The sequence below is a fragment of the Aricia agestis genome, chromosome 4, assembly GCF_905147365.1.
Source record: "Aricia agestis chromosome 4, ilAriAges1.1, whole genome shotgun sequence".
NCBI classification, from domain to species: Eukaryota; Metazoa; Arthropoda; class Insecta; order Lepidoptera; family Lycaenidae; genus Aricia; species Aricia agestis.
In genome coordinates this window covers 17,719,130-17,741,534 of record NC_056409.1, presented here as the reverse complement: position 1 = coordinate 17,741,534, position 22,405 = coordinate 17,719,130, and the positions used below count along the sequence as shown (strand labels likewise).

Below are 22,405 nucleotides of genomic sequence, written 5' to 3'. Positions count from 1 at the left end.
TTTACTATTACTATGCACATTGCAATGTAGACCACAAAGTTTAAGTCTAAACTCTAAACCATTTATGTAGCTTTTGAGTGGTAAGTTAAAAGACAGACAGACAATGTAATTATTACAAAAACATTAGACCATATAAATTTTTTTGATGATGGAGAATAATTTATTTCTTGCTACCCTTTACTTTTACAGATACAGAATGTAAGAAAAATAGCTTACTTTTTGTATGCTTGTTTGCACAGGTTGGTAATACTGGTTGTGACCGGATGGAAGCCCATTTTGTCCGCTATTGTCTTCCATTGATTCTGGTTTGTGACTCTGTTGTAGCCACCATTTTTCTGAACAACCTAAAATGAACATTTGTGTTAAATAATTTCAAATTGGCCTATCCAGTATACTTTCCTTATCCATAATACTGGCTTTGTTCACATGCGCGAAGACGGAGCCTCAGGCAATATTCAGTAAACATTAATGTAATAAAGGTGTTAGGTATCTCTTACTCGGAACAGTCTGTACAGGTCGATGTCCTTATTGGCGATAGTGGGGTTGCGGTTGAGCGGCGTGCCGCGGTCGTCCATGAACTTGTACAGCTGCGCCACGAAGTGGTCCTTCTCCTCGCGAGGCTCGTCGTCGGAGCTCTGAAAGTTTTAAACAGATTTAGGAAAAAGGAAATCAATTATAGAGCGCGATATATATTGGGAAGACTAAACGTTTTCAATGTGTCCATAGATATTATATATATATGTCGCAGGGAAAAGAAGATATCAGGGATATCCCGAAATCCCTAGGGATATCACGAAATCGCGGTAGATACCGAATATTCTTGTTTCTTACGTCTTCTTACTAAACAAATCTAGTGATATGTCATTTCACTAAACTAAATCTAGTGAAATGTCAGAAAAGCGGATACCGCCGAATAAAAATCGAGCTACGCATTTCTCTCGCTCGCTCTAATACCCTATCACTATCTTATGGGGGCGACTAACCCTAAATTGACGATTTTATAATTCATTTTTATACTTGAAAATAAGCCCCGAATTGTTTCATTTTGTAGACATAGATACTACATTATATTTCCGAGAATCAGACCTAGCAAAAACACGATATCTTAAAATTTTCTCGATCACAAAGATGCATCTAATTTTCACGAATTTTTCATATATTGCCATAACCGTGCATTAAACTAAGTTAATATTTTAACACATTGTATAAAATTCTATCATTGAGGAACTGACCTAGCGGATTTTTTAAATGTTACATAATATTTATCGAGTTATTAGGAAAAAAATAATTTTCTTTTTATTTAAATGAATCCGCGTCGTTCTTTTTCACCTGGCATATGAAAGACGGGCGTGAGTTAGTCGCCCTCTTAACGCGAATGGGGCATTATCAGCGTGAAGGGATCTTATTATCGGTATTGAGTTATTAATATCCCCATAATATAAATTTAACAGGCTATCGAACCATGCAAGTAACATGCGCGTAAGTCTGGAAAATATTAAAAAATGTTAAACTCGAGAGTCGTAAAAGGTGATATTTAGAAAATCGCATTCAAACTTAACGTACTCGTAATAATTTAACGACTAAAATCACACGAGCCGCGCCAGCTCGAGCGACGCATTTGTTTCACTCCCACTAGTGCCCGTGTGGGTATTAGAGCGAGCGAGAGAAATGCGTAGCTCGATTTTTATTCGGCGGTATCCGCTTTTCTGACATTTCACTAGATTTAGTTTAGTGAAATGACATATCACTAGATTTGTTTAGTAAGAAGACGTAAGAAACAAGAATATTCGGTATCTACCGCGATTTCGTGATATCCCTAGTGATTTCGGGATATCCCTGATATCTTCTTTTCCCTGCGACATATATAAAACTCAAAGGTGACTGACTGACATGGTGATCTATCAACGCACAGCCCAAACCACTGGACGGATTAGGCTGAAATTTGGCATGCAGGTGGCTGTTATGACGTAGGCATCCGCTAAGAAAGGATTTTGATCAATTCCACCTCCAAAGGGTTAAAATAGGGGATGAAAGTTTGTATATAATAATACTGCGAGCGAAGCCGCCGGCAAAAGCTCGTAAATAATAATGTCAGTATACCTCGAAGTGTAACGGTCTTACCACAAAAGATTTAAACATCTATTGAACAGTTGTTTTGAGACCATTATGTACTGAATTTTTTTCTAATCAACTTTTCAACAGGTGTTTAAATCTTTTGTAGTAAGACCGCTAGTGTCTAAAGTCTAAACATACTAGGCCGAAAAAACGCGGCTGAAGACGCTGAAGTTCCGCATGATTACGCCTGCAATGTTTTTTTAATTACCGAATACACACCATGCCGAAATTACGTCGCGTTCTATTGTATGCGTTTGACATTGCTGTACATACATAAAAGTTTTGCGAGAGTTAGCGATGTAAGTGTTTTCCTTTCGTGAGCAAGAGTTACGATGTTATCTATATCCCTGCCAGCCTAATGTAGCGTTTTATACCTCAAAAACAACATACATCGTCAGAAGTGTTCCTCGGCTCGTTGAATATAGAGTCGCGGTCCCAGTGTGGCGGCAGCACGCCGTTGTTAAGGTACTGCAGTGCCGCGTCTACGCCGCACCACTCCAGCGGCGCCGAGCCGCGACGAAACTCACGGGCTTCCTTCTTGGGCACTGTGTAACTGTAGACGATAAAAAATCATACAAAACCATAAGCCATTTTAAGGGGATGTTTTAGATATTATTATTATTATTAAATATTAGAATAGGATATTCATTTTACATAATATTAAGAATGCCTGTTGCTAAAACAAAAAAAACTGTTTATTGACAAAATTAATTCTCATATTAACATTAAGCTTCTCAGCTCCACCTCCGAAACTCCTGCATAAGCTTGTTGAATACTCACTATCTTCCATCCTTGAAGGAGCGCACCAGGTAGTCCTCCTTCACCTTGATGGCGGGTGTGGGTGCGACGACGAGGGCGGGGAAGGCGGGCTGGTGGGGGCGGCGCCGCTCTCCCGCGCCCGCTGCCTCCACCAGCACCACGCGGCCCACGTGCGGCTCGCTGTCCGCCGCGCGCCGCGACCCACTGCTCTCGCTTTCGCTCTCTGACGACCTGTGGTTAGCACCAAGGTAAATTAAATACTAACTGATGACTGGACCTCTGCTAGCCGACGCGGACAACCCACCACCCAGAGGGTGCTAAAATATAGATTTATGAAATTCTTACTGAGCTCTTCCCCTACGTCCTCGTCGGCCAGCAATTACAGGTGTCGAGAAGTGCTCAGGGTGTGTGAGAGGCAGCTGATCCAATGTCTCACTTTCATTGAAATGTCTCCCTGACTTCAAACATAATGCTGATCTTCTCAGTGTAGTTATATCACCATCATCAAATACTGAAACATTAAATATAAGTGGTTTAACTATAATGTAATAAACTTACAAGAAATAAAAAAATAATTGTTTTCATTATCAGAGTCTATAAATTTAGGAGTAAATAATCTTGGTGCAATAGTAATAATGCTAATGACAATCTTACCAACGGTATACTGGCTACAGTCTTGTATCTTTGTAATGACTGCCTCAATAGCATCCTTCTTTGGATCCTGCCGGACCTCAACTGTATTACCAACCCGTAATGTACCCTTGATGACATCATCATTGACGGTTGTAATACCACCAGCTTTTAATGTGACCTGATGAAAAATAAATATACTTTTATAATTTTTCAACTCAATTGAAGTGTATTTAATTACTATAAATTTTACCTTCAAAGAGTATAAATTATAAATATTTAACACTCTTAAAACAATTATAATGATTAAAATAAATTTAAATGAAAGAGAACATTACCTTGCACTTTATATTGCGAACAACTTTTTTTATCTTGGCCTCGCAAAATGCACCTTTGTATTTGGCACTGACTTCAGTGCCCACTGGTAGGAAGGGGGGGTCATCGCCCTGCTAAAGAACGAGAACAATATAAGAACATAGTAACTACGGCCGGTATAAATAGTCAGTACTCAAGATGCATCTCGGTCTCAAGATGCGGTTCGGCTCTACGATTAGTCCAAATCTTGACAGTCAACCAATCACAGAGCCTGAACCGTGTCTTGAGACCGAGATGCATCTTGAGTATTGACTATTTATACCGGCCTTAATCTCAATAGCTGCCAATAGGTACATCACCCGTATAGTTCATTGACAATAGTAAAAGAAAATTCAAAAATGTAGGTAGGTATATAAATAATGTCATTTCAAGCAGAAAACTTCTGAAAGTACAAAAAAATACGCAAGTAACAATGACTAAAGCTTACCATTTTGTAATTGCTATACATGAACGTATGTTTGTATCCAAATTCGTGTGAAAGTTATGTGAAAATTAATTCACAAATAATGTTGAATTAATTATTAAAACATTTTAAGGGTGAATAGTATATAAAACTGCAACTAGAATAGCATTTCGTTTAAAGATTTCACTTATTTGTAAGTTTCGTAGCAAAATTATTGAAAACTAATATAGACGAGATAGATAACGGTGCAAGCTACAGATTTTTGTTGACGTGTTATAATATCGATAGATATAAGATTTGGAACAATTCTCTTTAGAATCCTTTTTCAATAAATTTCTTCATTTACACTTATCCGTTAAGGTTTTATTGATAAATAAAGACAACACGAAATACAACCATTTTAGATTTTTGACTGTTTGGATTTTGATTTTGGCGTTTGGTGTTTTTTTTTTCTTATTATGGCACTTTGGCTATTTAACTATGCTGTCTATGGCCCACAGGGGCCAGGCCCCAGCCCCCAGGGCACACTCACAGTGGCCAGTGTCGACTGTCGAGTATTATTATGGCGGGAAAACAATATTCTCTAGTACCTACCTACTATAATATATTATACTAGCTGTTGCCCGCGACTTCGTCCGCGTGGACTTCAGTTTATAGCGCGCGATGTCAACAAAATTGGTGTCAAAAGCTTTTATAAAAAAACCCTGGTACCCCTTAAATCAATACAGCTGTGCAGTGTGCACACAATAAGTATTTCATTTTTTTATATTAAACTTTATATTTTATGCCAAATTTTAAAGCTTATTTAGCCCTCCAATTACACAACTTTACCCATAAACTATTTATCATTGATAGATTTAAGGTTACGTCACTGCACAGATAAAGTACTGACTTATTTAATACCGTAGAATAGATATAACAATCGAAAAAAATCGAAACTTAAATGTAAGATGATACCACGTCTTATAGAAAGACTTTTGAGCAAGCGTCAGCGCGATGTATAAGACGCACGGCGCCATCTATTATGAACTGTTGGAACTAACTTAATTTGAACAAATTTACGCATTTTCACCCCCTTACAACCCTTTTTTTCAGTAAAAAAAGTAGCCTATGTCCTTTCTCAGGCTTTAGACTATCTGTATACAAAATTTCATTACAATCGGTTCGGTAGTTTTGGCGTTTGGCGTGAAAGCGAGACTGACAGACAGACAGACAGACATACAGAGATACTTTTGGCGTTTGGCGTGAAAGCGAGACTGACAGACAGACAGACAGACAGAGATACTTTCGCATTTACAATGTTAGTATAGATTATGTGCACACTGCACAGCTGTTTTTGGGTATTTTGATTAATTAAGGGCCGCGCTACACCGGAATGGCAGCGGCGAGGCGAGCACTTTCAGCGCTGCCATTCCGGTGTAGCGCGGCCCTAAGAGGGATACCACTTACCAGGGTTTTAAAAAGTTTTTAAATTTGACACACATTTTGTTGACACCGCGCGCTATAAACTTAAGTCCACGCGGACGAAGTCGCGGGCAACAGCTAGTATTACAATAAAGTAAAAAATAAAACGCCATCTGTTGAATCGTATTAGAACTAAAATGTTCATTGCATCGATATATTTCTGGATTTTTTATAATATTATACATAAAATATGTTTAAGATTTTTGAAATTTTATTTTAATACACATCCAAGACCCAGGAACATTGAAAACTTTTTGTTCCGCCTGCGGGACTCGAACCCAGGACCCCCGGGATGAGCGCTGGCCACGCGCAATGCGAATTCATTTTCATCGGTATTTTCATGGAAATAAGATATTTTCCCACATCAAAATGTAGCCTATGTCCTTTCTCAGACTCTAGAATAACTGTATACAAAATTTCATTGCAATCGGTTCAGTAGTTTTGGCGTGAAAGCAAGACAGACAGACAGAGATACTTTCGCATTTATAATATTAGTATGGATTTTATAATATTATACATAAAATATGTTTAAGATTTTTGAAATTTTATTTTAATACACATCCAAGACCCAGGAACATTGAAAACTTTTTGTTCCGCCTGCGGGACTCGAACCCAGGACCCCCGGGATGAGCGCTGGCCACGCGCAATGCGAATTCATTTTCATCGATATTTTCATGGAAATAAGATATTTTCCCACATCAAAATGTAGCCTATGTCCTTTCTCAGACTCTAGAATAACTGTATACAAAATTTCATTGCAATCGGTTCAGTAGTTTTGGCGTGAAAGCAAGACAGACAGACAGACAGAGATACTTTCGCATTTATAATATTAGTATGGATAGTATGGATTAGAAATGCAGTAGGAGTTCTACATAAGATAAGATAGATTGATTATTATTATACCAAGTGATAATATTATTAAACATAATATTCTAACGTATTAAGAACTATAAACAAAAACATACTAACTAATAAGTATGATTAGTTCTATGTTACAATAAAGTAAAAAATAAAACGCCATCTGTTGAATCGTATTAGAACTAAAATGTTCATCCCATCGATATATTTCTGGATTTTTTATAATATTATACATAAAATATGTTTAAGATTTTTGAAATTTTATTTTAATACACATCCAAGACCCAGGAACATTGAAAACTTTTTGTTCCGCCTGCGGGACTCGAACCCAGGACCCCCGGGATGAGTGCTGGCCACGCGCAATGCGAATTCATTTTCATCGATATTTTCATGGAAATAAGATATTTTCCCACATCAAAATGTAGCCTATGTCCTTTCTCAGACTCTAGAATAACTGTATACAAAATTTCATTGCAATCGGTTCAGTAGTTTTGGCGTGAAAGCAAGACAGACAGACAGACAGAGATACTTTCGCATTTATAATATTAGTATGGATTTTCAGCATCGTTTTTCTATAATGTCAGGTCTAAAGTCTAATCAGTAAAATATTCATTCAACCGACTTGACTTACGGCCGTTCGGCCCAATATTTGATCTATCTCTGGTTTTGTCCTACTAGAGATAGGAATAGCTCACATTAGACATTAGAGATTTTATGTCAATTGTGAGCTATTCCTATCTCTAGTAGGGCAAAACCAGAGATAGATCAAATATTGGGAACGGCCGTTAGAAGTCAAGTCGGCTGAATGAATATGTCAATGGGCGCTACTGGTAAAGGAGAACTGTGAAAAATGCATAAAGTTAATATACCTAGCGGAATAGAGAAACAAAGGCCTGAGTAAGAGAGATGTCACTATCAGTAACACTGCGTGGTAAAAAGAGACGTGTGATACATGACAGCAGCATTCTCTTTTTGACGTCAAGTCGGCACGTGCCGGCGCCCGGCTGCCGCACGTTGACAATTTAATCTCATAGAAATCATGTTCCATCATACTTGTGTAAGTGTATAAGTACGTATAATACACATATTTTTACACGCAGATGAAACCAATTTCGGTTTCGTTTGACAGCTCGAGATTGTTGCTCTATTCCGCTAGGTATATTAACTTTATGGAAAAATGACGTTTTTGTATGATAGTTCCTTTTCTCGCCACGTTCATATTAGGGTCTATACAGATGCAAACTGCAATCCAACCACAAATTGCAGTTCAAGTGCAGTTTGAATGCAGTTGACACGACTGCAATAGAACTACAGACCATTATTATCAACTGCATTCAAACTGCACTTGAACTGCAATTTGCGGCTGGATTGCAGTTGAAATGCGGTCCCACTGTATAGACCCTTACTTAAACAGCTTTGTCGAACAGCGAACTTTAAAGTGGTACCGACGCGACGCTTTATTACAATGCCTTGTAAAAATGAAAAATATATAATTTTACAGTATTTGAATTTCACAGTATTTGAATTTTGATCAACTAAAGTTTATCCTAATCCATAAACTTATAATGCAGTATATTATAAGTTTATGATCCTAATCACAAAATAAGTAATAAAATATGTCAATAGTTTTAAAAATTAAAGTACATTACATCCAAAAGCTTTATAAAAATCCAATCGCAAATTTAGAAAAAAAATGTTTTGACATCTGTGACACAAATGAACATTGAACACGTCAAAATAATTTTTTGTGCCACAGAAGATCGGAGGAGAATGTTTTGAAAATGAATTTGTTGACTAATATGTGATTAAAGATTGCATTAAATCGTGAAAGTATTTTGTATGGACGCCAAGAATATATAATCAGATCAATATGAAGGCTGTTGTGGCTACAGTTATAAGTCTAGTACTTACTACAGTCGTAATCGGCAATGCCTATTACCAGAAAAAACAATTTTATCCCTCGGTAGTTTATCTTACTAACTCAAACCCTAGCATGGCTGTAAGTATGCAAAAAATATTTAATCAATATAAGTTATTTATAAATCACCTCCACTTTTTAGCAACTATGTTTAATTTCTGTCAAAATACCTTATAAATGTTGATGTCATTACGTTATTAAATTTATCGTTATATTCCTTTTAAGGTAATGTACTTGCAAGCTTTTATCTTAGTCCTACTGGTTGGTAAAATTCTGAGGAAAATATTCTTTGGTCAACTACGTCCCACAGAATTTGAGGTAAAGCTATTTTTACAATTTCATTTACTCAATGCACAATTTCAATGTTGTTAGTGTACCTAAGGAAAATTTTAGCAGTTTCAAATACAACATTCTAGTAATTCAGTAATTGAGTTCAACTAATATAAAGGTATTTACAATACAAGGAACTTAATGTTATCATTGGCAAATCTTTGTTTCATAATCAAGGTGATCTAGAAATTGCCAAAAGGTAAAACCTCAAGTAAAAAGGCTATCTAGATTAACTATCACTTTGGGTTCACATTTATTTCCTTGTATTCAAAGTATTTGGTATTTTTAGGAATGTAATTTTTTGATACTATACCCAAGTCTAATCTTGTATCTTGATATTTTAGCACTTGATAGAGAGATCTTGGTATGCTATAACTGAGACATGTCTGGCCTTCACAGTATTCAGAGATGATTTCAATCCTAAATTTATAGCATTGTTCACACTTTTGCTGTTTTTAAAAGCATTTCACTGGCTCGCTGAAGATAGGGTTGATTATGTAAGTTTTGATTTGAATTACTTAAAATAAAAAAATTACATGTAATTTTCTTTTTAAAATTATATTTGATATTATACCCTAATTAAAAAAAAAAACTAATTTGAAACAGATAGTATTTAAAAAATAAAAATATATTAAAATACTGTTGAAGAATTTTTTTCTGTTGCTTTTTAAATAAGTCATAAAAATGTTGATCATTTTGATTTTTGTTTGAAGTAAATATGTAATTCTAAAAACAGTAACTACTGACCAGCCTGATTTATTCATGGTTTTCAACAGAAATATTATGTAACATCTTACATCATCTAACATTTTATGTTAATTAATTTATAATTATTTGTAGATGGAAAGAAGTCCTGTGATAGGGGTGCTGTTCCATGTGAGAATCCTAAGTCTGCTGATGCTCCTGGCTCAAGCTGATCTGTTCTTCATCCACCATGCCTACTTATTTACGGCCACCAAAGGGCCTTCAGTACAGCTAGTGTTTGGATTTGAATACAGCATTCTGGTTATAATGATAGCGAATATTGTCATAAAGGTAAGTGAATTTTATGGTCTTGTGTAAAGCTGAATTTTATTCTCTTTATTTATTGGAAAGATTCTATGAATATTTATCCCAAATAACATTTTCAGTATCTTCTGCACGCTATTGACTCTCGATGGGAAGCACCATGGGAGAGCAAGGCAGCCGTCTTGCTGTACACCGATCTGGCTATAAACTTCCTGAAGGTGATGCTGTATGTTGGTTTCGTGGCCGTTATGGTGAGGATCTACACCCTACCTCTGTTTGCGTTCCGGCCTATGTATGAAACGATGAGGTAAGTGTTTAAAAATATACTTTCAAAATATTCTAATAAGCAAATAATAATACCCTTTTAAATATCACATATCACATGCTATGGCTCACAACTATAAAAAATGTTATTACAAAAATTTGTTATTCAATATCATGTGTCACAAAATATGTAGTAACTTGTGAGCAATTAAATAACAATTTAGATTGCTTTAAAATTAAGGTTCAGAAGGAAATTAATTGGTTTTAATAAACACACGAAAATCTAAAGTTTTCGGCTAAGAAACTGTCGAGCTTCTATTAATATAATATTTTTAAAGGCTTTTATTTAGTACAAGGTATAGTACATGAATTTGAACTATTATCCCCTTTACCAATTAAAATATTTTCTTAGTAAGTTATCAAGGTCTGCTTGCCTTTGTCGAAAAAAAAATTTTTAGAGGTAATCAATATTGTACTATGGTTTAGGAGTTTCAAGAAGGCGTACAACGATGTGGTGCTGTCCCGCCGGGCGATACACCACATGAACACGCTCTACCCCGACGCCACGCCCGAGGAACTCGCCGCTGCAGACAACGAGTGCATCATCTGCCGCGAGGAAATGCATACAGGTGATGTGATGACATAAATTAACGAATAGATCAAACTTAAATAATGGTAGATGTAACTACATTGTATAAGAAAAATGTTTCAATGTGTTTTGATAATGCACGTGTTTGTTTGATGAAATTTATTTATAAAGGGAAACCTTTATAAATAAATTTCATACTATTTTTGATGCATGAACTTATGAAAAAGAACGGAGCGCGCCAAAGTCTTGCAGTGATGCACCAAATTCAAACATGTGGTTGGCATATGTGAGTCGTGTATCGTGTACACAAGCGATTGGCCAAAGGTTCGACTTGAATTCATCACTACTTTGTTCGGCGCACGCGCGGTATCATAAATGATTTATATAAGCTGAATGTCTTTAAACAATATTAAATATCAATTCTGGTTGTAGGTGCAAAGAAGCTGCCTTGCAACCACATCTTCCACGCGGCGTGCCTGCGCCTGTGGTTCCAGCGGCAGCAGACGTGCCCCACTTGCCGGCTGAACGTGCTGCGTGCGCCCGAGACCCCGCCCCCCGCGCCCGCCGCCCCGCCCGCCGCCGCGCCCCCTCCGCCGCCTCCCGCTCAACCCGCGCCGCCGCCCTTCCCTACTATGCCGCCACCACGTGAGAAATTAATTTTTGAATATTTATTGACAAATTGATAAATATTATATACAGGATGCAATTAAACCTTCCAAATTTCGATATATTGATCCTTGTTAAAAATAAAAGTACACGTATTTTTTCATTTATGTAAAATGTTAAGCGATTTCTTAACATTTTGGTATCACTCAGTACTAAAATGTTAAGAAATCGCTTCTGAAAGTTTTCCTAAAAAACACTACAATTAATGGACACTACGCGTCGCCGCCGGCGCGTGCCGCGGCCGGGCCTTCCGCGCCACCCCCGCTCTACCCACCGCCGCGAAGTGACCGTTCTGCAACGATTTTTTTAAATTGGGGAACAGAATATACATATAATGACCACCAAAAAATGATCTGAAAAAAAACCTTATTTACCAAAGAAAATACTTAACATCAAAAAAAAGAAAGTCTAAAATTGCAATACTACCAGCTATTTTAGTCACAACCACACTACATTGTAATCGAACGCCCAATACAGTAAATTATCACCAAATCCTAGCGAGTAAATCAATGAGATATTTCTGTCCAAATAAATCACTACGATTGACAAAAAATGTAAGCATATCAACAAAAAAAGTATTATAACTCCATATTATGTTATATTGTCTCCGGCCTGCAGTCCCCTCCCAAGTCCCACCGCACCGCAAGCTCCGTGCATGCCCGGACACGCACGTCCCACGTGTAAAATCGGTTCAGCAGTTTTGACCTGAAGAGATATCAGATGGACATCTAGCCTTTCCAATTTAAAATATTACTTATTTTATTAGCGTGGATGATGAGAGTATTGAGAGAATGACTTATTATTATTTAAATATAGCGATAGCGAGATGTTAAATCTTTGGTTATAATTTTACATTAAGAGGGCGACTAACCCTAACTAGACATTATGTTACATTTCAACATAGCTTAATGACTTTTAATCAGTATTTCGATGCTCTAACGACATTCTTCATTCCAAAGCAATGATGGCATGGGGCATGCCGCCGCCGCCACCCCCACGCCCCGCGAACCTCGCCACCCTTACCACGGAGGAGCTGCAGCGTATGGAAGGAACCGAACGCAGGAATATCGAAGCACGACTTAAGGTGAATAATCTTTTCAATGCCTTTTCCTCTTTTTGTAATGAAAGTTTAATATTTATGAAGGGGCTACTGCAGTCTGCAAGGTTAATATTTTATAAAATATTGTTTTTTTACAAAAATGACGAATTAAAAGTAACTTGAAACGGAACAGATTTCAAAACACCAATCAGCGTTCAGTGACGTCACACCTGCTATCCCCACGTTCTATTTAGATTTTAGCGTTAAAAACGAACAAAACGCTCAAAATGCCTCCTATTTTAATGCCCTATGGGGCCCATAAAGTTAATATGTATTCAATGATATTCTACTTATACAGATATGTTACGTCCATACTATTTTCCGGCTTAAAACTCTTCCGAACAATTGGGCCGTATTTGAATCTTCACAACGCGCGCGGTAGTAACATATCTGCTTTATGTATTATACTACGAATAATGAATAGTTTTTATTAACCCCCGATAAAAAAGAGGGGTGTTATAAGTTTGACGTGTCTGTCTGTCGGTCTGTCTGTCTGTCTGTCTGTGGCATCGTAGCATCCAAACGGGTGGACCGATTTTGATCTAGTTTTTTTTGTTTGAAAGCAGACTTAATTGAGAGTGTTCTTAGCTATAGTTCATCATCATCAGCCTGCTCTGTGCTGAAAAATCGCGGTTCATCTGGTTCGTGAAGGGCCGATTAGCAACTTGAAGTCGTTTGGTGGGCTTTATTGCATTCTAGTTCATAAATGTCACGCATTTATGAACACATTAATGGAAAGTTGACCTGGTGCTGCTGCATCACCTGGTAATCAATAGGATACCCACTACCCAGCTCCTCACCAACTAAGAGCAATGGTTTCGTGTTTGGCTCATTTTAATTGCGACAACTAGTAAGACGTAGATCTATGTATATAAAAATGGATTTTCAAATATGTAAGTCGCGCTAAAACTCGAAAACGGCTGGACGGATTGGACTGATTTTAGTCTTAAAATATTCGTAGAAGTCCAGGGAAGGTTTTAAAGTGACACGAAGTTCACCGGGACAGCTAGACGCTAGTAACCAATAAATGTTTGCATGCTGCAGCTGCAGCATCACCTGGATTCTATAGAAGCCGAGCTCCATATGAACCCAAAGTGGAGGTTTCATGTTTGGACTCATATAATTGACGGCCTCATCCAAAAGGACATTCCTAGATGGTATTCATTGGGATATAATTTTTAACCGACTTCCAAAAACGAGGAGGTTATACGTTCGGCTGTGGATATGTTTTTTTTTTATGTATGTTCAACGATTACTCCGCCGTTTGTGAACCGATTTTCAAAATTTTTGTTTTGTTGTATAGGGTATTACTCCAATTTGGTACCATGTTCAGAAAAGTGGTGACCTGATGATGGGATCCATGAATAATCGAATGGAAATGAAATTCTTCAAAATTCAAATGGAAACATATGATTTTTTTGGTTTCATATGAAGTATTCCAGGCATTTGTTACCAAAAAATAAGATTTTGCACCAGGATATACCATGGTTCGAAGGTGGCGAACAGAACTCCTTACTCCTTATAGATACATGTTTGGGGGTTTCGGCGTTGTCTTAAGAACTGAAAGCATATACTGCTATGCAAATTTCATTAATCATCATCATCATCACCACCATTCCACCATACATCCATGAGTAATCGAGGGAACTCCTCAAAATTTATATGGAAACATATAGTGATTTCAATTTTTTAAGAAGTATCCTAAGCATATGCTACCAAAAAGCAAGATTTTGCAATAAGATATACCATGGTTCCGAAAGTGCTAAGAGAACTCCGGATTCCTTTTAAATGCAAGTTTGGGGGTTTCGGAGTTGGTTTAAGAACTGAAAGCATATGCTACTATGCAAGTTACATCCATCATCATCATTATCACTACCACCAGTCACCACACCATGAATTATCTAATTATTATTGGTACTTTTAATCGTCTTTAAGAACGAAACCCGAATTTGTCGAACGATTTACAAAATTATAATGTTATTTCAATGTAAATAATTCGAGCTTGGTGTTTAGGTTACCAAGTTAGCAATTTGATTATAAGATCTATGAGGTATGTTATTCTCCTTAAAATTTATAAGGACGATTATAGTTATACTAGATGTCCCGCGCGGCTTCGCCCGCGTAAATTAGAAATTTTACAGAATCCGTAGGTACATTTTCCCATAAAAAATATTTCCCCCGTTTTTCCCACATTTTCCTGAGTTTCTTCTGTCGTATTAGTCTTAGAGTAATAATATAATATAACCTTCTCGATAAATGATGAGTCTTACTCGATAAATGATCTATCTAACACTGAGATAAGTTTTTAAATCGGACCTGTAGTTTCTGAGATTGACGCGTTCAAGCAAACATACTCTTCAGGTTTATAATATTAGGTAGATATAGATTTTTTTTAATTATCGCTTGACAAACTCGAGTCTCGATCTAAAAGACTATGAAATGGTATAATATGGTAGTGATGATGATGATGATGATGATGAAGAATGTAATTTGCATAGTAGCATATGCTTTCTGTTCTTAAAACAACGCCGAAACTCCCAAACTTGTATCTATAAAGAATCAGGAATTCTCTCAGCACCTTCCGAACCACGGTATACCAGGTATATCTCGGTGCAAAATCTTACTTGTTGGTAGCATATGCTTAGAATACTTCTCACGAAACCGAAGTCACCATATGTTTCCCTATAAGTTTTGAGGAGTTCCCTCGATTACTTATGGATCCTTCATCAGATCACCACTTTTCTGAATATAATACCAAACTGGGATGATACCCTATATACCAAAAGAAAAATTTTGAAAATCGGTTAACAAACGGCGGAGTAATCGTTGAATATAAGAAAACGAACATAACACCTCCCCCATTTTGAAAGTCGGTTAAAATTATAGCCTATGTGTTATTTATTTAATATTTTAATCAGCACATGAATTGAATAACAAATTTTTTTTCAAATTAATCGTAGCACCATCTGTCAGGACAAACTAAAATTGAAATAGAATAATATTGAATGCGATGATAGCGCCGTCCGCCGGATCTAATGTAAAACATTCCAAAATCAACAACTCCTTATAAATAAGAAATTAATTGAAAAAACATTTTCCAGTAGACCAAACTGTAAATCTAAACCATTCTCGAATCTCCACGAACACACACAAAAAATTTCATCAAAATTGGTCCAGTCGTTTAGGAGGAGTTCAGTCACATACACACGCACACAAGAAATATATATATTAAGATTTGAGCATAATATTATATTATGTTGAGCTGATGAGTTTCCATGAGTGTAATGATAGAAATAAATTCACACAGTACTTTAGAGCCTTTAAAGACAGGCGTACATGAACATTAATTTTATCATTGCTTGATCAAGAGCGAGCTGTCGGATCCGCGTATATGGAATCTATACCTTCACTCAACGCTCATGACGTCAGAAACCGCGTTGCCGTCGGGTATATTTTCAAATCCAGTAAACAAAAATCAATTCAATAAAGCGTACCTTTACCTAACATTTGTGACGTCACTTGCGCGTGTTGATATCGGGTATACATTCATATTTAGTATACGCCCCCGTAAGTATTTTAAAACATACCTGACCCCAACAATGCAATCGTTCGGTACTCTTTTGGCACGTTACTTTTCCAATCATTCTATCCTTTTCGCCCCCCACTGTCCAAAATCTAAGAGCAGTAGGAAAATTCACAAATATGATTGAAATTATTATTTTTAACAAAAAAATTAAAACGGACTTCCAAGGTAAAAACAATAGTAATATGAACTAAAAAATATTAAATAACTCCTCTTTAATAGTGCCTTTTTCAGAATTTGTCTAAATCTCAACTATTTCTATGTATATGTCGCAGCCGACTGGTTTAAAAAGCCGTTCAATCAAACAGCTAGCCCTTTGACTGAACAACGCCATTGAATCACACGTCTAGCTTTTAGATTGAATATTTTAGTCGCTCAAAACGTTCAACACTACAGCAGATTCAAAAGCCGCCGTCTAATTGAAGTAGTTCAGCGCGCACCGCTGCGGCGCTAGGTGCGTTTTATTTACAATATGGCGTCAACTAGCAGGTGTTTGTGGTTGTTTTTCGGAAAGAAAGTTGTTAATAAAAGTTACAACTGTTATTAAAGAGACAAAAATTGTGGAGGCACATACGAGTGAATCAAAATTTCAACAAATATTCGAGGAGAACGTAATTTCTCCTCGAATATTTGTTGAAATTGAAAGGGGGGTTCGGGGGGCACAGCCCCCCGTCAAAACAAAAACAAACACAATCCAGAAAGTCCAAAAGTTGGTTAGGTTAGGTTATAACTTAGACCACAACACAGAGGGAGTCGAGCGAGCGCAGCGAGCGTGCTGCGGCAGCAGCCGGCGACCGTCGTCAAATAAAAGGGGGGCTCGAAATAAAACAAAAACAAACACAATCCAGAAAGTCCAAAAGTAGGTTAGGTTAGAACTATGACTGTGTGTCACAAAACACGCCTCAGAATTTTTTATTTAGAACAGGATAAAAATATTATTATTTTTAACAAAAAATTAAAACCGACTTCCAGGGTAAAAACAATAATAATTTATAATGAACAAAAAAGTGTTAAATAATTCTTACTCTTTAATGTGCCTTATGCATAACTGTCCTAAACCTCAACTATTTATATCTACACAATCTTCATTATTTTGAAGACGGTACCAGCTAAGAATACTGAGTTCTATGACAAAATATTTTTAATACTGAATACTTAACAGAACAGAATTATTCTGCACTATAACCAACACAAGTTTAAAAGGCATGAAATAAAATTAAATTAAGAAATTTAAAAAGAAACCCGCCAAACAACTTTAAAAAGTAATGAAATAAGTAATATATTTTACTGACTTTTAAGTTTAAATAATTCCTAAGTGTAAAGTGATATTTTAGTCTATAATTGTTGTCACGGTGTGTCGGGGGACCGCTAATGTAGATAGTTTAAGGGTCAGTTCACAGCGAACCAAATCGAGACAATCAGTGACATGGCGATACAAAATGCAAAAGACACTGTTGGCGGTCCCCCGACACACCGTGACAACAATTATAGACTAAAATATCACTTAGCACTTAGGAATTCTTTAAACTTAAAGTCAGTAAAATATATTATTTCATTACTTTTTAAAGTTGTTTGGCGGGGGTTTTTTTAAATTTCTTAATTTAATTTTATTATTCGTAGGTATTATAATATAATTTTTTAATATACTTGTGGTCCATTCTACATGGAGTTCTTTAAAATAAATACAAAAATATTTTATATTGTATTCATCTGATTTCATTTAGTTTCTTTTTCTTCAATCGGACTAAAATAAGGGAAGTCATTTTTTGAGCTGTTATTTAATCATTTGAGATGTTATTATGATGAGTTGAAAAAAATATTAAGCAGTAATTTAATTTAATGGCGGTTGATTAATTATTGCGACAGTAAAACGTGGACTTTAATGAAATAAATTAGTCGCTGATTTTATCATACAATGTCTATTCTAAAAATAATTGACCAGTCCAATAACTAAATGAGCGGTAAAAATGATGGAATAAGCGGTTCAATAAATAGTTCGACAGATCGTAGCGAGCGGACACCAACTCAAATTCAGGGTTGGATTATTATTATGTCACGTTACATGAATTTGTTTCTTTACATTTATCCTTTCTTACTGTAACCACTGTACGTGACGTACTGTGTCAGTAAACCTATGAATAAAATAGATTAGGTTTGCAAAATTAGTCGCAAAACCGAATCAGCCAACCCTGACCCGTTAGGCTAGGTTAGGTTTTTTTTAATGTCGATTTTTTCGATAGGTTAGGTTTGTTTTTTTTAAACTTCGATTTTTTAGTTACCGGCTGAACCGATTTGGCTCATTTTAGTCATGAAATTTTCGTGGAAGTCCAGGGGAGAGACGATACCAAGTTCATTGGCTCATCTAGTAGGTAATACAAATGTTATATTTGCAGCTACTACACGAGATTCAGGCTATGATGGATGCATCGGTGCTGCTGATGCAGCAGTACTCCACTGTGGTCGCCAATCTGCCGCTCAACCGCGCCAACGTCGCCACGCAGACTGACATCTTGTAAGCCCGCCATTTTGTTTTGCTTGAACTGTCAATATTGTATTTAACGTCATAAATTAACCATTTCTTATGATTTAACTAATTAACAAAATAAATTTCAATCAGTAAATAATTGCAAATATGTATTGTAATCATCAGAAATAGGTTTAATAAGATGAAACGCCTTCCTTTTGTCTAGTAATTTGTTGTAAGGAACACAGGACACACAGGATTAATAATAATAATTAATTAATGTAATATTTTCAGCCGCACGGAGCCGTCGCCTGTCCACATGCCATCGACGTCGCAAGTGAACGGTACTAGCGCCGCGTCCGAGCCAGGACCCTCCACCAGCAAGGAAAAAGATCCTATGCATAAAATGACTGACACTACGGATTTAGGTTCTAATAGGTAATACTTTAACTAATGAATTGTCTATACTAATGTTATACATACATTCTAAAGTGTGTCTGTCTGTTAGCTCTAAACCGATGATTATTATAAACTAAATGACGCCCGCAACTCCGTTGTGCCAAAATTAGTTTATAGCACGGAAACCGTACATTTTTCTGGTATAAAAAGTATCTTATATCCTTTCCGGGGACTCAATGTATCTCCACACCAAACTTCAGCATAATCGGTTCAGCGGTTTGGGCGTGAAGAGGAACAGACAGACAGACTTTCGCATTTATAATATGGATTGTTTCGTGGCAATCGTGATCTATAGTAGAAATGAAAATGTATGTGCATTATATTATATTTTCTTGGGTGCACAATGATCTTGTTTGCTATAGCTAATACAATGAAATTAAGAAAAAAGTTAATTCGAAAATGTTTATTTACAGGGATAATTCTAATAGCGAAGCTGAGGAGTTAAGGAGAAGACGACTTCAAAAATTTCAAGCGGAAAATAATTAAAAGAACTTTTACTATATTATGTGTACAAAGTGTTTTACAAACCATGCATATTCTATCCTAAAGTTAATGTATTTATGTTCTTGTAAATATAAATCTAAACACGTGAATACATTTTATTAAATACCACGTACACTACTAAGTCAGTGAAAAAAAACGAATGTATCTAATATAATTTATTACTAAAGCTATTAATTATACAGTATCAGCAGTTGTACATTGCATTGATGTAACTGTATACTTTCGGGTTGTAGTTCTCCAGCACGGGCATTCCACTTAAATAGCAGCTAGAGTCATACAACTTCATATTGTTTCTGCAGAACCACTTGTTCTTTGTACCATCTGTTCCATCCACGTCCAGTGTATTCAGTTCAAAAACTCCAAAGTGATAATATTGACCATCTGTTTGTATACAATTTATGTGAACTGGCTCAGGTAAATCTTTGACTTTCTCCTGAAAATATATTTTAATGGTGTTTTGTACTCATTTTAAATGTCATCGTTGTCCTAGAGTAGACTTATGGCTTAAACACGTTATCAACAATTTTATCTGTATATAGTAGGATTTAATATTAATATTTTATTATAACGCTAATAGTGGCAAACTGTGTAATAATATTAAGTAATTGACAACATTTCAGAGATGATAAATAAAAACCTTTGTGACCAATGATGCAAAAACAAATATGATATTCTACACTTGGAGATACACCATGAGTATGGATTTCAACATAACAGAATGATAGCAACATAAGACTGATAGGAGCTATGATTAAAAAATATATGGGTCAGTAAAAATAATCTTTTACAATTATTTTCGGCCTCAAGTTGTTTTTTTGACAATAATCCCAAATTGAATTTCAAGAAAAAATGCATGAAATGTTGTCAATACAGGAAAAACTATTTACAAGAAATAATATTATACTTGAGTATAACTTTCTCTTTTTACTGTTTAGGAAGTATAACTTACACCATATAATTGTTTAGCGTACGCAGCGGCAACTGTAAAGGCATGTGTCAATGATCGTCCGAGTACTTGGGATTGGTTAACTGGTAACTCATAGAGAGTGCCAACTTCAGTTTTGTTGTAATGTAACCAGGTTGTGTGTGGATGTTTTACAGTGACATTAGAACGGAGAGCTGCAAAAAAAATATTGTATTTTACTTGATGTAATAAAAGTTTGCAAAGAATCTGGTGTTTCTTTTGCAAATGTTGTGGCAAAATAATTTAAAAAACAAAATAGGGTAGTTTCGGCAATTGCATGAGCCCTATTTAAAAAATATGTACTTACTCCATGCCAATCTATGTGGATGTCATTATCATTCTGTTAAGCCGTGAAAGCACGCGAAGGCCGCGAATCGCGAGTGTGAAGGGTTTCGCGGCTTCGTATTTGCGCTTCGCGGCTTCGTATTTGTTCGAATTGTGTTCACCGCGCCGCGAGTGTAGAGCCCGCATTACAATAATGTGTGATTAGCTTAGATCAGAGTAAATATTTTTATTACTATGGCCAAAGGTGTTTTGTTACGAATAATAGTAACTTACGATATTTACTGCTTTCGTCATAGAAATGGTCTGGTGGTAGTGACACAGTGTGGTTAACTGGATACAGATCGGGAATCTCAATGAACTTTATGTCTGAAGTTGGGATTTCATGTGTCACTGGTTTTTTACTTGTTACCAGGATACCAGACACATCTTGAAACTGTATTAGTTCATCTTCTTTGTCAAATAATATCTTGCTTTCAACATCATTAATCACATACTTGTTCTGAGTGACCTCGGCATCATTTGATTTCTCTACCAGTTGAAGCAATTTGTTTGTCAGTATTTGGCTACAATAATAGTTCACAAATTAATGAAAAGTGAATTAATAAAATTAAAGCTTAAAATTTATATTATACAAAATAAAAACAAACTGAAAAGATTTTAACACCTCAAGCCCCAAGGCGACCGCGGTAACAATAGAATAGCTATTTTGTCTGGATTTTCCACGATCAAGGTTTTAGGAAAGGAGATAGAATAATTATTCAACAATTTGGTTAATTTTTAAGTGTAATAAATTACATTGCAAGGTAAAATACTACTTGGCTGAAATTAATGAAAGACTAAAATTAATATGGTAGAAAGCATGCAAATACTAATAAAAAATACTGTAACATTTACTTGCGCCTTCTATCAGAAATTCCAAGTATTCGAGGGAAGTTGAATGCCGGTCTCTCTGGATCTTTAATTTTTGGAAGCTTTTTTTGTTCAGCATCAAACACATTCGCATTTAATATTGCCTTCTTCACACCATCATGAACAGCTTTGGGAGCAGATAACTCAGAAAGTTTCTCAATTTTCTGTGGCAAAACATCTTCTGCTATGACAGTTTTGGTTAGAACTTGAGCTTGAGGAAGTCCTTCTAACAGAACATTATTGTTCAGTAATGTAAAGCATGGTTTTTCTTTATAGTTTGGGTGATCTTTATCCAGGGGCAATGGCTGTTCGTATGGTCCAATAATCTCTATCCTGGAATATTAAAGATTTTGAAAAAATTGTATTAAGTATAAATATTTTAATATAATATAATACTTTTTATAATAATATGGAAAAAAATAAATAATACGAAAAATGTGAAGCCTAGTTGAAACAATAACTTTTAAGGTCAATGATATAGGTAGTAGGTACTAGTAACAGGATCAAAGGGAGATTATATAGACCTTTCCCTAATTTCTGGTTTTTCTTTAACAAACTCAAGAGCATCAATCACAGGAATTCCTTTTTCTGTAAGTACTTTTTCAACTCCGGTTTCCATAGGTACTCTTTTGCCTTGTGCTAGCCAATGTCTTTTGAACATAAAATCAATATGTTGTCGCTTAAGAACTTGTGTAAGCTTCATCTTTACGTATTATATTTAAGTAATTTTATAAAATATTTTTAAAAAGAGGAAAATCG

The 22,405-nt window shown here is 35.9% G+C and overlaps 3 protein-coding genes across 4 annotated transcripts in view; 1 reads left to right on the top strand and 2 right to left on the bottom strand.

Moving 5' to 3' along the window:
• The window catches only part of LOC121726669 (AT-rich interactive domain-containing protein 4A), a 29,497-nt gene extending 24,810 nt beyond the window's left edge, over window positions 1-4,687 (bottom strand). For both annotated transcript variants that reach the window (XM_042114125.1, XM_042114126.1), the window contains exons 1-8: window positions 4,307-4,687; window positions 3,843-3,953; window positions 3,529-3,685; window positions 3,220-3,385; window positions 2,896-3,105; window positions 2,506-2,668; window positions 498-635; window positions 217-344 (exon numbers count right to left, since the gene is read on the bottom strand). In XM_042114125.1, coding sequence (XP_041970059.1) covers window positions 217-344; window positions 498-635; window positions 2,506-2,668; window positions 2,896-3,105; window positions 3,220-3,385; window positions 3,529-3,685; window positions 3,843-3,953; window positions 4,307-4,327 — 1,094 coding nt within the window. In that variant the 5' untranslated portion in view covers window positions 4,328-4,687. The remainder of the gene's footprint in view (window positions 1-216; window positions 345-497; window positions 636-2,505; window positions 2,669-2,895; window positions 3,106-3,219; window positions 3,386-3,528; window positions 3,686-3,842; window positions 3,954-4,306) is intronic.
• A 3,647-nt stretch (window positions 4,688-8,334) lies between these two features.
• On the top strand, window positions 8,335-19,577 carry LOC121726017 (E3 ubiquitin-protein ligase synoviolin A). Its single transcript, XM_042113232.1, has 11 exons — window positions 8,335-8,603; window positions 8,748-8,840; window positions 9,197-9,349; window positions 9,693-9,887; window positions 9,983-10,167; window positions 10,611-10,753; window positions 11,146-11,358; window positions 12,339-12,463; window positions 18,455-18,573; window positions 18,820-18,963; window positions 19,398-19,577. Exons 1-11 carry the CDS (start codon window positions 8,475-8,477, stop codon window positions 19,468-19,470), a joined length of 1,572 nt encoding a protein of 523 aa, XP_041969166.1. The 5' UTR covers window positions 8,335-8,474; the 3' UTR covers window positions 19,471-19,577.
• A 51-nt stretch (window positions 19,578-19,628) lies between these two features.
• Window positions 19,629-22,405, bottom strand: LOC121726018 (39S ribosomal protein L37, mitochondrial). The gene is made up of 5 exons (XM_042113233.1): window positions 22,171-22,405; window positions 21,632-21,979; window positions 21,011-21,300; window positions 20,438-20,607; window positions 19,629-19,921 (listed from the first exon to the last, which is right to left on the bottom strand). The coding sequence occupies exons 1-5, from the start codon at window positions 22,347-22,349 to the stop codon at window positions 19,673-19,675; spliced, it is 1,236 nt and encodes a 411-aa protein (XP_041969167.1). The 5' UTR covers window positions 22,350-22,405; the 3' UTR covers window positions 19,629-19,672.

What these genes read in the sequence shown, in the direction of transcription:
- LOC121726017 (XM_042113232.1), top strand. Translation starts at nt 8,475, where the DNA reads ATGAAGGCTGTTGTGGCTACAGTTATAAGTCTAGTACTTACTACAGTC. An exon ending in ACTCAAACCCTAGCATGGCT is followed by an intron (nt 8,604 to 8,747) that starts GTAAGTATGCAA and finishes ATTCCTTTTAAG; the next exon opens with GTAATGTACTTGCAAGCTTT. An exon ending in ATATCGAAGCACGACTTAAG is followed by an intron (nt 12,464 to 18,454) that starts GTGAATAATCTT and finishes TTATATTTGCAG; the next exon opens with CTACTACACGAGATTCAGGC.
- LOC121726018 (XM_042113233.1), bottom strand. Translation starts at nt 22,349, where the DNA reads ATGAAGCTTACACAAGTTCTTAAGCGACAACATATTGATTTTATGTTC. An exon ending in ATTTCTGATAGAAGGCGCAA is followed by an intron (nt 21,301 to 21,631) that starts GTAAATGTTACA and finishes CTATTATTGTAG; the next exon opens with CCAAATACTGACAAACAAAT. An exon ending in TGACGAAAGCAGTAAATATC is followed by an intron (nt 20,608 to 21,010) that starts GTAAGTTACTAT and finishes TTTTTTTTGCAG; the next exon opens with CTCTCCGTTCTAATGTCACT.